The 15,477-nt window shown below is 43.6% G+C and overlaps 1 protein-coding gene across 1 annotated transcript in view; it reads right to left on the bottom strand.

The window, feature by feature from the left end:
• LOC125749164 (AT-rich interactive domain-containing protein 1A-like) overlaps positions 1-14,467 on the bottom strand; it is a 51,170-nt gene extending 36,703 nt beyond the window's left edge. The window contains exon 1 of the mRNA XM_049026126.1: positions 13,191-14,467. Coding sequence (XP_048882083.1) covers positions 13,191-14,084 — 894 coding nt within the window. The 5' untranslated portion in view covers positions 14,085-14,467. The remainder of the gene's footprint in view (positions 1-13,190) is intronic.
• Positions 14,468-15,477: the final 1,010 nt, after the last annotated feature.

The raw sequence follows: 15,477 nt of genomic DNA, 5'->3' as shown, positions 1-15,477 counted from the left end.
CCTACAGAGTGGTTACCACTCACTCACTTTGGTCCTTATTATATGTCGCCCTTCTCGTAGCAGGCAGGTTAGGGCAGCTTGCCGAAACGCTTTTCATTCAAAGCTGTACTCTCATTTCACTCCTTTCAGTCAGATGGATATCGCCTGGAGCAGCTGTGGCACCTCGCTACAGAGACAAGGGTTCAAGTGAACAGTTCTGGACCACCATCTAACCTGCTGTTACAGGTCACAGACGAGACTTACCATGGCCAACGTGCCAGGAAAGCGGCAGAACGTTTCCTAATTAAAAGTCCAAAGCGCAGCATTTTTAACTCTCCAGTGATGTGGGCTTTGATGCCTTGTAATTGGCTTCCTCATGAGAATCAGTTTTCTGTCCGTTTCCAGCAGCACACATTTAAGCCTTTAGACGCATTTAAATGGATGACACCTCATTGCAGTGACCTTTAATACAGCAAAGCCTATTTGCACAATTACAGGACAGGGCAATGAAAGCTCAGATCAACCTAAACTACACAACTTCTGTATTACATCCTTCTGTAACACTTAACACTAACTCAAGGAAATACAGTTTCCATATGATAATAGATTTCACTGGCAGTACCTACATTTCATTCAGATTATTGTCTTTTATTTGAAAGAATTTTAAGCAATCTAGTGTGATGCCTAGGGAATGGAAAATATTCTAGGAAAATATCTCAAAGTCACAATGGCATTTCACAGATCAGGAATGAATGAGATTAAAAGCATTCATTTTTATGTTTTATGAAGCACGAACATTGTGAAAATTATACATACATGCATACATACATCCGTCCGTCCGTCCATCCATCCAATGTGTATATTTATACACAGACACATTTCATGTGTCTCAGCAGAGGGAACAATTCAGAAAGCGGCTGATAGTATATTGTCACAGTACAATGCATTTACATTTACTGCTGGAAAGACACCTCTGGTATGAATGACACTTTCATTCTATTTCTCTAAAATTTAAATGCAGATTCTCATACAACTGAAAAAACAGCGTATTCTTAGCAAAGTTCGTTTTAATTTTTTCAGCACTCTCAACCTGGGGAGGGGGGAAAAAAATTCAGCCACCATGCAGTCAAAGATCAAGCAAGCAGTGAGGCATCATTACATGTATGAAAGAGCCTCCATTACAGCAGAACGCAGAAGCCATTTATAATTACAGTGCAGATTCTCCATCCATCCATCAATAGGCACAGGCAGTGTAAATGATCAAAGCTGTGCAGCACAGCATCTCCCATGTACACTGACAAAGACCTTGCTGGCAGCAAGTGAACGAGCGAACTAGAGCTTCCTCTCCAAAACCACAAAAAAAAGACTTCAAACATCCAACTGGTGCTTCACAAACATGCTGAACAGTCAGGAATGACTTCTGACTTAATTAGGCAGGTGACAAATAAGATTACAACATTTAGGAAGTTTGAGCCTCTTTAGATAAATAACTATAACCTTAAAAACTTAAAAAGTAAAATGAAGATTACTAGAGGGTCTTCTGGAAGGATGAATGAAAGAAGCTCCTCTAAATGAAAAGGCTTCTGAAGTCTAACCACAGCAATAAGAGGACCGTGCGGTGCCCAGATGGCACCAAAAGCCATGGAACGCCTCTAGGTACCAATCCTAACTAGCTGAGGTCTTTGAACCTCTGGCTTTGGATCCTCAGGCAAATGACATACAAACAAGCCAATGTACTTCGTAGTCGATACAGACCGGCTGAACACCCAGAATTTGCTTCACAGAGCTCCAGAATTTGGCACACAGAATTCCTCATGAAGTTCTCTATATTACACATACTCAGAGACATTTTTAAGAACCAGGTTCTAAGTATGCAGGAAACTCACCAGATTAACTCTTCCGATCTTGGCGATTCATGAGGACCAACCATATACTTGTAGGCCACACCACACTACACCACAACAAAGCCTCCAAACGAGTTGGATAAATACCAACATTTTTAACTTCAATGCGATACCGGCATAGTGACTTGCATGCCTGTTGCGGTACACATATGATTGGTATTCAATGAATACATCATTTTCATTTCAGTATACATAATGAAATGAATGAACGCATTTACTGACACGGGCACAACGTAAATTCATCATTAGGCTAAATCATAGTTCAGAGTTGATTACAGCTAATGCTGGTTACAGTCAGTCATAAAAATCGGCAGTTTGAGAACATTTCGGTTTCCCAGTAAGTTATATCAACGCTGGAGTGCGCAGTTGGTAATGAGACTGGCTGTCGGCTTGCTCATACTGAACTCTGACAGGTTGCTGGGAACATATCTTGCCAACTCAGGAGACATCATCTGATTGCGTCTATGCCTGGAGCAAGACAAAAACAGCTTCTACAAGTTAGTCTCCTCATGGAATTTAAGGGAAATTCAGACCAAGCTAAAAAAAAAAAAACACAACTACAGCTATAGGGGTCTTTACTGCTGCAGGTATGTGACCATACTCTGTAGTAGAGAAGATGGGATTTAGTTCATTGTGATTGTCATTTTTGTTTATATTTTACAAATTAATTTTTACAAGGTGTAAAACATTTCTTACATTTTGTTAGTAACAACTATAAACCAAAAGCAAGGTGCTTGTTGATGTGTCTAACTGGTTTTTCATTTGACACTTTTAATAAAACAAATTTTCCCTGCTATACAGGAACTGCACCAAACCAAAAATGTGTACCGTTACACCTCTAGTACCTTGATACCAACACCAAAATCAATACTAAATCAATACCATAAAACGTTACATTTAAACATAATATAAAAAGTCTATTTGTGAAATAAACCAAAAGTATTAGCCTATAACGGCTTAAATATGATCAGTGAAATATGCAACAATTAAACTCTCTTCAATGCATAGATTCTGATGTGGCATCAGCTTGATAATACACTGACATCAGGTCTATATTCGTGTATGATCCTTCGTCATTTAGTCTAGCCTACTTTTCATCCCAAGGGAAAGGGATATGAATGAATTTGAATGTAGGTTAAACATGACTTGAAACAAACACAAAACGTAACAACTGCTAAATGACATCACTATCACGCGTTTCACATGTATTCTCGCACACACCAGACTATCTTTAAAGTCGTATACAAATCAGGGCAGGGAAGAGACAGATGCTTCACCAGTTTAGACATAAGCAGGGGATGACAACTAGAGGCGGTTTGTGGGCAGCGGTTTGCATCGTCCATCACTGTAGCCTCGACAATATTTAAATATAAATATAAGATATATTTAATCTTTCTTATCTTTCTTTAATCTAAGAGACAATTAAAATAACTATGCCACCAGGAACCTACATACTTCACTGCCACCAGGAACCAAGCCATACCCAACCTTTACCGCGAACCAATGGTTTTCCATTGTAAAATTACCCAACCCCTTACCCATGCTGCATGGCCCTGAACTGCTTTTGTCAGCACCATCTGATTGGTCAAAATGCATGGAGATACCAGTGATCTGCGCAAAAATGCATGGATTATCTAAAGGGAAAAGGGCATGTTCTACATATTATTCATTATTAGGAGTATCACACATCACAATGTACTGATGCATTACCAGTAACTCTGCACTTGCAACATTCTGCTAAATTTTGGTACCGTTTGCCTATCGTCTCATTCAAGCTATATTTTGCCTACTACATCAAATCAAATTTCATTTCACTTGGTCAATTTTTTTCCCTCAAAATGTCATCATTAAGCCACAAACTGTTTCATTACCTACAATCCATAAGTGAAAAGGGGGGCAGGAAGAAACTTGCATGTCCAGCCCCGATCTCAATGATTACAGAGTAAATTACATATGGCCATATACATAGACTAACATACAAAATATATTGCGAACAATATCAAATCTATTGCAAACAAGTACGTGATTTTGGATGCGTCCTGCATCTCCTCCCATAGCGTAGATTCGACGTGTCCACTACATGACAACTAAAGCGTTTTGATGTGTGCAATACAGATATACAGTACACAGTGAAATACTGAAATTCGCACAAGCACAGGATCTTAGAATTTCCATTTTTTTGGTATCGCTATACAATACCGATATATTGAGCAATGTTACTCCACATGCTTCCAAATGCATTTGGAACTGCCATACGAGATATTACCCACAGTCACTGCAGAGAAAATCGTGGCTAGCAAGCAAAGCAGACTGTGGTAATGGATACAACACGACGCAATAAACGGACAGGACCGCCTAAATCAAAGAACACTACGATGCCCACCTAAACATGCTTCGGCAATGCAGCCAGATACAGCCATTATAGGTGTATATTTCATAAGTTGCTACAAAGACAGTGAGACCTTCACCGTCTCTACATACTCCTGAAACACAGGTGTATTTTACAGCAAACACGTCAATCAAGACTCTGGGCGGCTGGTCCAGCTCTATGAAGGGATAACAGGCTTTTTAATTCCATACTGTGAACACCTTGACAAGTCAGCATGAAGCAGCCATTGGGAGGCAATGCTGCAAAGCTTCACCCTTCACCTTTTTACCAGAGAACAGCTGTACGGCACCTGAATCTCAGCACGGCCATCTAGGGTTAAGCACTTCCCTATAAGACGCGTGTGCACACGCCCGCCCGCCCGCGCACACACACGCGCACACACACACAATGTAAATTAGGGTTGCAAGCTTGCCACAGTATTCAGCAGGAAATGGCCATGCTAATCTGGAATGTTTAAAAAGTAAATGTCAAATGAAATGAGTTGCCTTCACATTTGGTTGAAGCCTGATGGAGTAAGCCAGAATTTGACATTTGTCTTGGAGGAGGGCATGTTTGAGAGTTTTAAATATGAATGACTGGGCACAGAAATGTTATTGGGGCTGCGTCGCGGCATGGAGTGCTGCAGACAGCAGGAGCGAGCAGCATGCTTGCGAGTGACCAGTCCAGTGCCGCGTACGGCAGAGAAAGCGTGAGCATGTGCCGTGCAAGGGAGGTCAGAGTGCTTCCTATGGCGAGATCGTCATCACGCCGTCAGACGGGGACACCCCCCGACCAAACATGCAAACATACGCAAAGACCGTCAGGTGGCTACTCCGCCACGTCAGCAGAAAACATTACTAAGCACTGCACTGAGCCAACAGGCATTTCTGGGGGCCACATTTGCATTGCCACATGATTCACAAAATCTACCTTTCCCACCCACACATGCAGGACCAAACCATTGCTCACCTGTAAGGACAACAGGCCCATTTCTAAATGGCCAACTGGAAATGCGTGCCCTTTGTCACTACGTGGACAGAGGAGCAGGTGGGACAAAAAAAATAAAATTAAATTAAAAAAAAAACAGGCTCAAACTAAACAAAGGTATAAGAAATGTTTCACAGAGGGGCAGGAATTCATATGCTTCATGTCTGCAGAAAAATAGGCCCTAAGCACTGCGCCAAGAACGCCAACATGAAATCGGAGCAACGAGGGAAATCTGATTAGTGTACAAACAAAGTTTATAATCAGAGATGAGTTGCATAGTTTCAGGGTCATTATGGATATTTAAAGACATTCTATTTATATGTGAACTTGCACGTTTTGGTGATATAGTGACTGCCCTGACAGAAACAAGCGAACGGCAGCTTGTCACTGATGCAACTGCTGTCCCTGCGTGGGGCTTGCGTGGCAGGCTAATGACTTCCCAGGCTGGCTGAACTTGATTTGGCCGAGCGCTGACCGCTGGTTTATGTCAGTGAACAGGGTCGTTGAGGGCCAGGTACAGCATGGGGAAGCTCTCGTTACACACAGGCAGTTACAGCGGTTGCTATATTAGAGGTCATTTCATTAGGCAACCTAATTACCACAAAATAAGCCACAATCTGTAGGTGAAACCATGAGCCCTAGCCAGCGCGCTTCAGCACACAGTGCAGGGCCACAAAGCAGTCAGCTCCTCCTCCTCCAGGCTCCTGGGGACAAACGCGGCGGTGATCCCTGGACTTCAGTCCCACAGCTGCCAGATAAACATTTTGCAAGCAGAGAGCCAAGCCCCATGGCAGCAGGAGGTGGAGTGGGAGGAGGTCCACCTGCAGGCCAACATTCTAACCTAAATACAGGATTCACTCCCCCCCCAATACGCTGCTTATTAGGAGGCTCCCCAAAGCTGGCACAACTGCAAACAAAAGGAACCAAATTAACAGGAGAGAGAACAACTTCAGTGAAGCTGGAGCCTCATTGTGCTTCAAGTTAGAAACCCAGCTTTAAAGCCCACATGACTACGAAACATCCAGCAAGCAAAGAAGAGCCACCCTTCGTTATGCAGCCTGGCAAAAACACAGCTGGAACTCACACGCCTGACCCGGAGAGGCATGCCGCCATATGCCAGATGATGCCTTTCTGTGTGAAATCGTGACTTCTGGCTGCAAAGCGCCAAGAGCCATCAAGGGCATTGATCGCAATTCTCTGTCGCATTTACTGAGTAGGCGAGTGCTTGTTCAGCACGGAGCAGCGAAAATTAATTTAGTTTCAGCTCAGGCACAGAGCCCTGGTTTCCATGTTATTCAAGTGCTGCTTGCCATCGAACCCACCGTGTCATAACGGCTTGCAGCTAGCACAGCCTACGGTCAAATCCTAGAGTTCAAAAGCTTAAAAGCTAAGGAGCTATGGAAGGTGCCAATACTTCAGGATTTGACCCGAGTCCTAGGATAATTAATTTTGATTAGATAGGCTGAATAAACCTGTTCTTTTCAATCTACAAATGTGATCTATCAAATCTGCAAAAGAAAAAAAACAGTAAGACAAGCCATTCAGTTCATTTATTGACAGCTGCTAGACATTTGCTGATCAGTACAGGCAGCACCCAAATTCAAAGAAAGACATTAAGTGTCAACCTCTTGGCCAAAAGTCTTCAACAACCATCCTGTTGCTCCCAGGGCACCAAACTAGCCACACTCAAGCCTGTCTGCGGTCCAATCACAAGAAAATGGCTGCCCTATAAAATAAAAAGCTGCAAGGCAATCAACTACCCCGGCGGCTGGCGGGACTGGGTCAATCTCACTCACGCACAGACATGAGGCTGATTCTCTCATGAGCGGAATACGCGACGGGCATATTCCAATGCCACTAAATTTCACCACCATGACACTTCCCTGTGAACCTAGCATTGCCGGTGCTGTAATGTGACAAACCCACACTATCCCCCCTGCACTGTGAATGCGGCTGAATGTTATTTATTCACACGTTCAAAGATAAGAGCGATGAAAGTGCAGCTTTAATATGCCAAGCAGCTCCACTGCCACCCGCCGCCTTCCCCCAACAGAGGACACCTCCAATTACACCCCCTGTTGGGTTATACGGCCATCCTCTGTTGGGCTCATTGGTTTAAACTTTTCATGACTCAAGGGAGAGGGAGAAATAAAGAAATCACAGTGTAAAATCGGCAAGCACTTGGTCAGTGTGGTTGTTACTTTAACTTTTTTTAAGTCAGCAAGCATATACATGTCATGTTAACAATTAAGAAGCAATGTTGAGACTTTAACAGGACTCTCCCATCTCAGGGGATTGATTTTTTATTTCATGAAAGCCACATGAATTCAATTGAGCTTTGCCAGAAAAAAAAACAGCACCTTGCTTGACATCATTTGACAAAATGAAGTACAAGCAACATTCAATAAATGTGTGCATTTCCCTGGATCAAAGACCCAAATGAGTAAATTTACATACAAGTGAACAACATTTAATTGTCAAACAGACAATTATTTTTAAACTTGAAACTTAACCTAGTGTTCAGAGGTTTGGAAAATTAACTCAATCAACATCAAAAATTTCTATAACAAATCACTGATGCACTTTACACTCAAATCAATTAAAGTTCAGCGATTTCATTTTTTAAATCATGATTTGTAAAAGAATGACCAGAAAAAACACTTTCTATCCATGCAAGTCATACTTTCTATATTTTTCTCCAGTTACATTTTTGCTGTTTACTGTGATATTTGTAAAAAGGTAATGTAAGTGATATGCAAGAACAAAAAACAAATTGATCAGATGAACAAATTAAATGTATGCAATGCATACGCACATGTTTGAACATACTTTAAAAAGGTATTAGAATGACTGTATATCCAAAATATCAAATTCCAAACTAACTGGCTGTTTTTATACAGTTAAAAAAATCTGTTTCACATTTTAACATTCAGCAATACACTAATCAAAAACAAGGACTTGAAGCACCAAAAACCTGGGACAGTCTTACAAATAGGCCCTCAGGTGAGACCGAAGATTACCAAAATGAAATTACTGCCTCATAGTACAAGGGGGGAAACAGCCTTACAAACACATAAACCAAAAGGTCATTACTTGGATTGACAAACATACTTGTTTTTCCTGGGGAGTCAAAAAGCACACATCCTTTTTGACTGATTGTTACATTCTCATGCAAAATACCAGTAACGTGCAAAATTTAGTAGACTAGTTAATAGACTTCAATCATTAACAAAAACCAGCTTGACACACTGAATACCACCAGTTTTTTCCTCCAGTTAAAGCTATACTTCCAATTGCCAACAGACGTGCTAGTAGGGTAGTAGCTCAGCTGCCTCCCACCTTCCAGGTCAAGGGTTCAAGCCCTACCTCTGGTTTGTTGGTCTACATACTCTCCCACTGTCAAGGGCATTTTCTCCAGGTACTCTTTGTCCAGCCCAACAAATGCAGTTAGGTTAACTGGCATGCCTAAATTGCCTGTTGCCTGCTCTGCGATGGCTTGGCATCCCATCCAGGGTGTATCCCTGCCATGTATACCTGCCTAGCATAGAAGCCTCGTGCCCAGAATAATCAGTTGGAACACTGATAGAGTATGGGTAAATGTGAAACAAATGGGTAAAATGCAATTTAAGTGCTCATCTGGGTAAAATGGCATGAACTTGCTTTGTCATGATTATGAGTCCTTGATGGCCAGCTTACATGGCATCAGGGGCCGGTTGCAAATAAGCGGTGTTCAATGAGAGTGAAAACAATGCAAAATCCCAATTCAGAAGCTATATCTATATCAGATGCCACATTACAAGACTGATTTGCATATGGTTCTCAAACCATTTTGCCACAGCTCTCAATTTTATATTTCCTAAACTTTTTAGTGCTAGACACACTGGAATTGTACCGCATTGTCGAAACAGCAAACAGAACTGCACTTACAACCTGTTACATATACAACCAAAACTGATGTGTGTGGTTTTTACAATTCCCAACAAACAAAACTGACAATCACGTGAAATCTCATCAACAACAAATTTGATCCCCAGCTTAATGCTGGTTTACACAAAATGCTTGGAGGAGATCTTACGCCAACAATGCAAACTGGGTAGGAGGGGCAATAAACAGAAGTGTGTAAAAAGTAAACCAACACATCATTTTATCGTTCAGAATATCTTCAACTGTGAGTTTGAGACAGCAAACCTCACACTCATTTAGAGAGCACAGACTCATAATGGCTTGGGGGGTGTGGCCTTTACATCATGACTCCAAGCCAAGTGGACATGCTACCTGTTCAGACACCCAGAACAAAACCGCCTGGATGGGGCTGACAGGCCTTACAGCAGGAATGGGGGGAGAGGAATTACACAGCGCCGATACATTGATATGATACATCAGGAAGGCTTCAAAATACAGCACAAAATCGATATGACAGTGTGATCAGATTCAAAAGGAAACTGAGGGAGTTTCTCTTACAAACGACATGACAATCAAAGTGCCTGTGATATAACAAAGCTGCCACAAATAAGCGACTCGCAGATAAGACCCCACTCACCCACTTCTCCACACTCAAAACACTGACAATATCGACTGGGTCCCTGTATTAGCAGAGAAGACCTATCAAGTGCCTCAATATATATATAAAAAAACTTTAGCCATATAATTGGCATTATAATATCCAACGTGGCGCTACTTGCTTACAGAAACCGACTCCTATGTCAGTTTGGCTTGCTATGAGCAGACGAGCTTTGAGGGAAGAGGCACAGCAGTAGAGAGATCACAAAGAGACCCTCATATACATGTTCCTGCCTGTTCTGGGGAAGGAGGCTGGCTCATGGAAGATGGATGGACATAGTCATCCATGAAGATGCTGGGGGGAATTGCAAGCTGTATCAGGACAATTTCATGCAAGGAGGAATAGAAAAAGGTGCAGGCATTTTGGCCATGATACACCATCCACTCAGCACAAGGCCTCGGCTGTGCTCCGACCAACAGCTGCAGCTCAAGGCATTTTCCTGGCTGACACAGAAGTAGGGATTAAGGGAAGCACAGAAACTGAATTTGAATGTATGGATTTGCCCTCAAGAGGCAAATTAATGCTTGTCATTTAAAGTTGCAAACAGTACTGTTAATGCCAATACATATGCACACATATCTAAACAAAATGTTTCACCCGCCTGAAAATCTAAAACCCTTGTGATTATTGCACGTGTGCCATACAATCGTGATGTCAAGATTTGATATCTTGCAGCCCTACACACAATCATAGAAAGTGGACAAAAGATGCAAAAGTAACATCCCAAGGAACCTCCAGGGGGCTCTACCCTAGTATCCTGACTATTTTACCCATTAAATAAGGGGAATAAGACTGAACAACAAGTACATGTGCTTTCAGCATAGGTGCCCTTTGTTATAGCCCGAGTAACAAAAACGATATGAAAATTCCTAGACACGCCCCCAAATCAATTCCTAAAAATACTGAACAAATATTCAAAATGGAATTTCTTGAGGAATTACTGCTCATAGAAAATGTTTAAAAGCAAGTCAGGGACACGGTGGACACATTCAGCAAGACACAAATGTACAAATTAAGGATGGACAGCAGCACTGAGCGACTAAAGTGCCTTATTAAATATCAAGAGCAAGAATTAAATCCCACAGCAGAAACACCGCACATAAGCCACACTACACCAGAACAGAAACATTACAAGGTGACCAATAAGATTCCAGCAGAAGGAAGAATGTGCAGGCAGTAGACAGATTATAACAAGCCATGGTCAAACCCCTGAAAGGTCAACCTCTGCTGAAGATGAAAGAAACTGGTCCAGGCACTGCCAGTTTTACCCCTGAATACAGAACTGTTGGCAGTTAGTGCTGCCAACCCACCGATTTCATCCTGGTCACAAAACCTTCGTACTGAGCTACCAGAAACTGCACAGACCTCTTTAAAATACACAGGTCATTCCATATACCTCCTGCCATTCCCTCCATCACCAATGAACTGATATACACTTCTGTTAAATGCATTAAGTTCATTACCACCATTGTTATTTTCTATAAACTTGTGCTTATGGCAATACTTCGATATAATGCCGCAATAAGGGCTCATACTGCCAAAAAACCACCAAACCAAACCAAAAAACTCATGCCCTGTCCCTGAATTATAATTTACAAGTCAACCTTCAATGTACTAATTACAAAGACAATCGTCACAAGTAAAAATACTTTGAATGATAACTGCGAAAATAAATCGAAGGTGCCAGGCCAATATTAGACGAACTGCACACCTAAAAGGGGGTCTGAACTACACTCTGCCTATGTGAAGCTTCCTGCAAGCACTCTGGCTTGCTCATACAAGCCAAAGACATGCAATTAGGTTAATCAGAATCTATGAATTGATGGTAATACTTGCATACATGTGCCCTGTAACAAACAGGAACCCCTTGCGGGGTACACCCCAGCCCTGTACCTTGCACTGCCTGGGATAGATTCTAGTTCCTACCATTACAGTGACCAGGAAAAATGCATGGAAGATGAATCGTTACACACCAGTAAATTCATCAGAACTAATCAATTTAGTGTTCATGTACAGCACTGTATGGGTATTCTATATTAGAGTGCATTTGTACTAAAGCAGCAACTTCAGAAAGACATACTTGCACTTATTACTCCAATCAAATGAAAGAACAGGAAAGCAACAAAATATCACATTCCCACATTTCAAATAAATATTGTTACTATTATGTACAAGAAAACAATATTTAAGGCCGAAGATTTAGCAAAAACACCAAAATCGAATGATAAGTGTGGTATTTCGAAAAAAAGTCACATTTTAAATATTAAATATTCATTATGATAGGCAAAGGGGCATGCAATTCTATCACTGTTAATATAGTGGCCATAGTGACCGTGGCTTTCTCTGGTTAATAAATGATACTGATTCCAGAATTACTCTGCCACGGAAGTATTTATTCACCCTGCGATTTAACTTCAATTAACGATTCGTCTGTTTATTTCTGTTATGTTCACAGAGTAAACGCACGCGAGCTAATCGCGGATCGTTGCGGCATTACATCAGATGCAGTTATAAATGGCCAGAAGCGGAGGATGGCGAGCCAATCAGCTTTCAGCTAGCATGTCAACCTAAGACCAACTGTCTCCTGCCTTTGACAGGAGCATTTTACCTCCATAATTCAAATCCCAAAGCAAAGCTATCTGCACATACTCAAATCGCTGGCCAGTGTTTACTGGCAGCGACGGTGAGGTTCCACGGGATCGGGGGACACAGGAATCAAATCACAGACCTCTGTTCCGACACACGCCGGTTGGGATTAAATAAAAAAAGGCATTTGTATGATAAAACTAGTTGCACGGACGCACTTGGAATTAAAGTGAGCACATCTGAAAGTCTACGGAGATCCTTCACACTTAAATAGGCCTCGCAAACCTCCCTGGAACTTTCCCCCCCCACAAATAATGCAAATGGGCAATTAAATTAAAAACAAACCTGTCAACGCGTAATCTCAGACTGAACGATCTTCTCGTGATTAAACTTAACTAGTGGTTAACTAGCGTGGTAGCCGGCGAAAAAAGAATCACTGTTTCGTCCAGATAAGACATTTTAATGCGTCCATGCCCGCAGATCTACGAAATACACCGCGGTATTATTTTACACCTTTTTTTTTTTTAGTACACGCGGCTGCACCCCTAACCACCCACCGCTCGCTCGGCTACAGCAGCCCTAGAAAACACACCTCACTGGAAAAGAAAAATAAGCTTATTTTACTCGATAAATGCGGTTAAAACGAAGAGGTACGGGTTAAAAAAAACACACACACGGGCAGCCATTTTAGAGAGTCTGGGATAGACAATGGCTGGTCTGCTGCAATGTTACACTTCGTTACAGGGACTCGCTGTGCAAAATGCACGGAAAGTTCAGCGGGACCGAGGTGTAGATAAAAGTTTACCTGGTTTCTGCTTAAGGGTTGCCCGGTGCTTCCCGGGCTTACCGGCGGCGGGTGATGGCTCCTTTGTTGCCAGCTCTGGTGGCCCCCGCCGAACTGGCCCCCGCTGCCCATGTCTCCCGGTCCCTTGCTCGCCCCTTCCTGGTTGCTGTAGTCACCGCTGGGGTAGTTCTGGTAGCCCCGGTTGGAGCTGGGAGAGGTCAGCAGCTGGTTGAGGGTCGGAGTGGCGTTGTATCGCTGAGTGTTGTACGAAGCGGCCATGGCTGTAGTTCCTCCCGCTGGCTGTTGCTTGGCTGGCTGCCCCCCAGCCGCCGGAGGCTGGCCGTGTCGCGGCGAGTTCATGGCGTAGCCCGGGCCCGGGTACGGAGTCCGGTTTGGGAACGGGCTGTAGTTGTTGAACTGGTGGTTGGTGAAGGCGTGTTCCTGTGAGTTGGGCTGATACGAGTCCATCATGCCGCCCGGCTGCACGGCCGACCCCGCTGCCGCTGCCATGCCAGGGCTTTGTTGTCCGCCATGTTGATGAAAAGGGAGCCGGCCGTAATGCTGACTGTAACCGTAGGAAGGTGGAGGAAACGCCGACGAGTGCTGATGTGCCATCCCCGGGTGGTTATTCCCGTCCGGTGCCCCTGAATCATTCTGATTATTGTTGTTATTCACCCTGGACGGATTCCCGTTGCCGTTCTTCATCTCAGGATCCCCTCCTCCCCCCGCATTTCCAGCATCGGCCCCGTCCTGCAGGTCCTTCTGACCCGGGGATCCACTCTCGGATCCCGGTTCCTTATTTTCCTGCTGCTTCTCCCCCGGTACCGGCTCCTCCTGCGGGTCCCGATCCGGTTTTTTCAGTTCGGAAGGCGGACTGGTGTTGAGAGTGGCGGCGCTGGCGACCTGAGCGGCCATGATATCCCCCTCTCTCTCTCTCTTTCACGGCGACTCAGTCACAATCACACACTGAATAGCATTGAATATAAATACAATTTTATAACAATTTACCCGCTTCTCGGCTCATTCCCCCAAGAACCGGACAGAATCCGGTTCCCACTCTCCTTTCCGCGTGAAATTGTTGGCTACGGAAAAATATAAATACAATCCCGGGGACGATTTCCACCGACACGGAATTTGAAGGGGGTTCTGTTACAGCGCGAGACTGAGAGCGAGGAACTGATCAAACCAGCACGAGGCTCCGTGAGATACAGCCATTTTACCGAGGCGCGCGGTGAGACGCAAAACACGGTGCGCGCGCCGGGAGGGCAGGGAGCTGGACTGCGGGAGCGCTCCAAAGGCACCAGTGACTTTTATCGCTTGTGAAAGCAGCGACGGTGCCTTTTTCAGACTGATCAGGAAGTCTTTAAATAAATGCACCTCGTGACTTCTATTAAATAAATATAATAAGACGAAAAACGACAATTGGGAAAGATTTTGTTTTCAAATAAAAAAATAATAAATTTATATATTGTATAATATATCCTAGCATTTATATTATTTAACTCATTTTTTCAACTATTTCTAAAGACTTCGTGCATTTGCAGAGGGATTTGTGAACCATTCATCAACACAAGTGGGAGGGAAACTGTCTCTGAGCAGCAGCGCATTTCCATGCCTGTGCTGTGAGGAAATGAAAGGCATGAGCTTGTCAGCAGAAGGCTAGAGGCTGTGGAGGGCAAAAAAGAATGGAAATACAGGCAGAGCGAGCGAGGAAAAGAGAGAAAAGGGAAGGGGGTGGACTTAACCAGTCAGCAAGCAGGAAGTGAGAACGAAAAAAGACAGAAGGAAGGAGACGGAAAAAACCAAACCGAATAAGCTATATAGACAGCTAGAATTAACAACGCATATTCTGCTGAGGATAGTCTCAAATGTTCTAATTGTGATTTGAATGCAAGGCCAGAACACTTTAAGTCATTTTATGAAACTGTAAAAGAAATAACTACACCAGAATAAACCACCTTCAGCGCTCCTCCCACCCTCGCTCCCTCCCATCTCGCGTTCCTCTCTCCCCATCCCCCTCTACCCATTCTCGCTGCTCGCCCGCCCCGCTCTAACAGCAGCTTCACCGGTTGCAGAAGCACCACAACTTCTGAGCGTGGGGGATGGGCGGCGCCAGAGCAGCCTGCTCACAATGCAGGGCGACGCTAGCCGGCCCGACCTTGCCTGGTGCGAGAAAGGGGATCCCCTCCAGCTTAACTGTACGCCGAGTACATGCTCGCAGGGGTACCGTGGAAAGACTCTGGAATAGGGACTGATTGTTCTTGTTCAAAAGGTTGTAGCTGCTGCTCTGTAATGCATGTGCAGTGTG

This window comes from Brienomyrus brachyistius, chromosome 9 (assembly GCF_023856365.1).
Source record: "Brienomyrus brachyistius isolate T26 chromosome 9, BBRACH_0.4, whole genome shotgun sequence".
Classification (NCBI taxonomy): domain Eukaryota; kingdom Metazoa; phylum Chordata; class Actinopteri; order Osteoglossiformes; family Mormyridae; genus Brienomyrus; species Brienomyrus brachyistius.
Note: the sequence above shows the minus strand (reverse complement) of the source record. Positions and strands in the feature narration are given on the sequence as shown.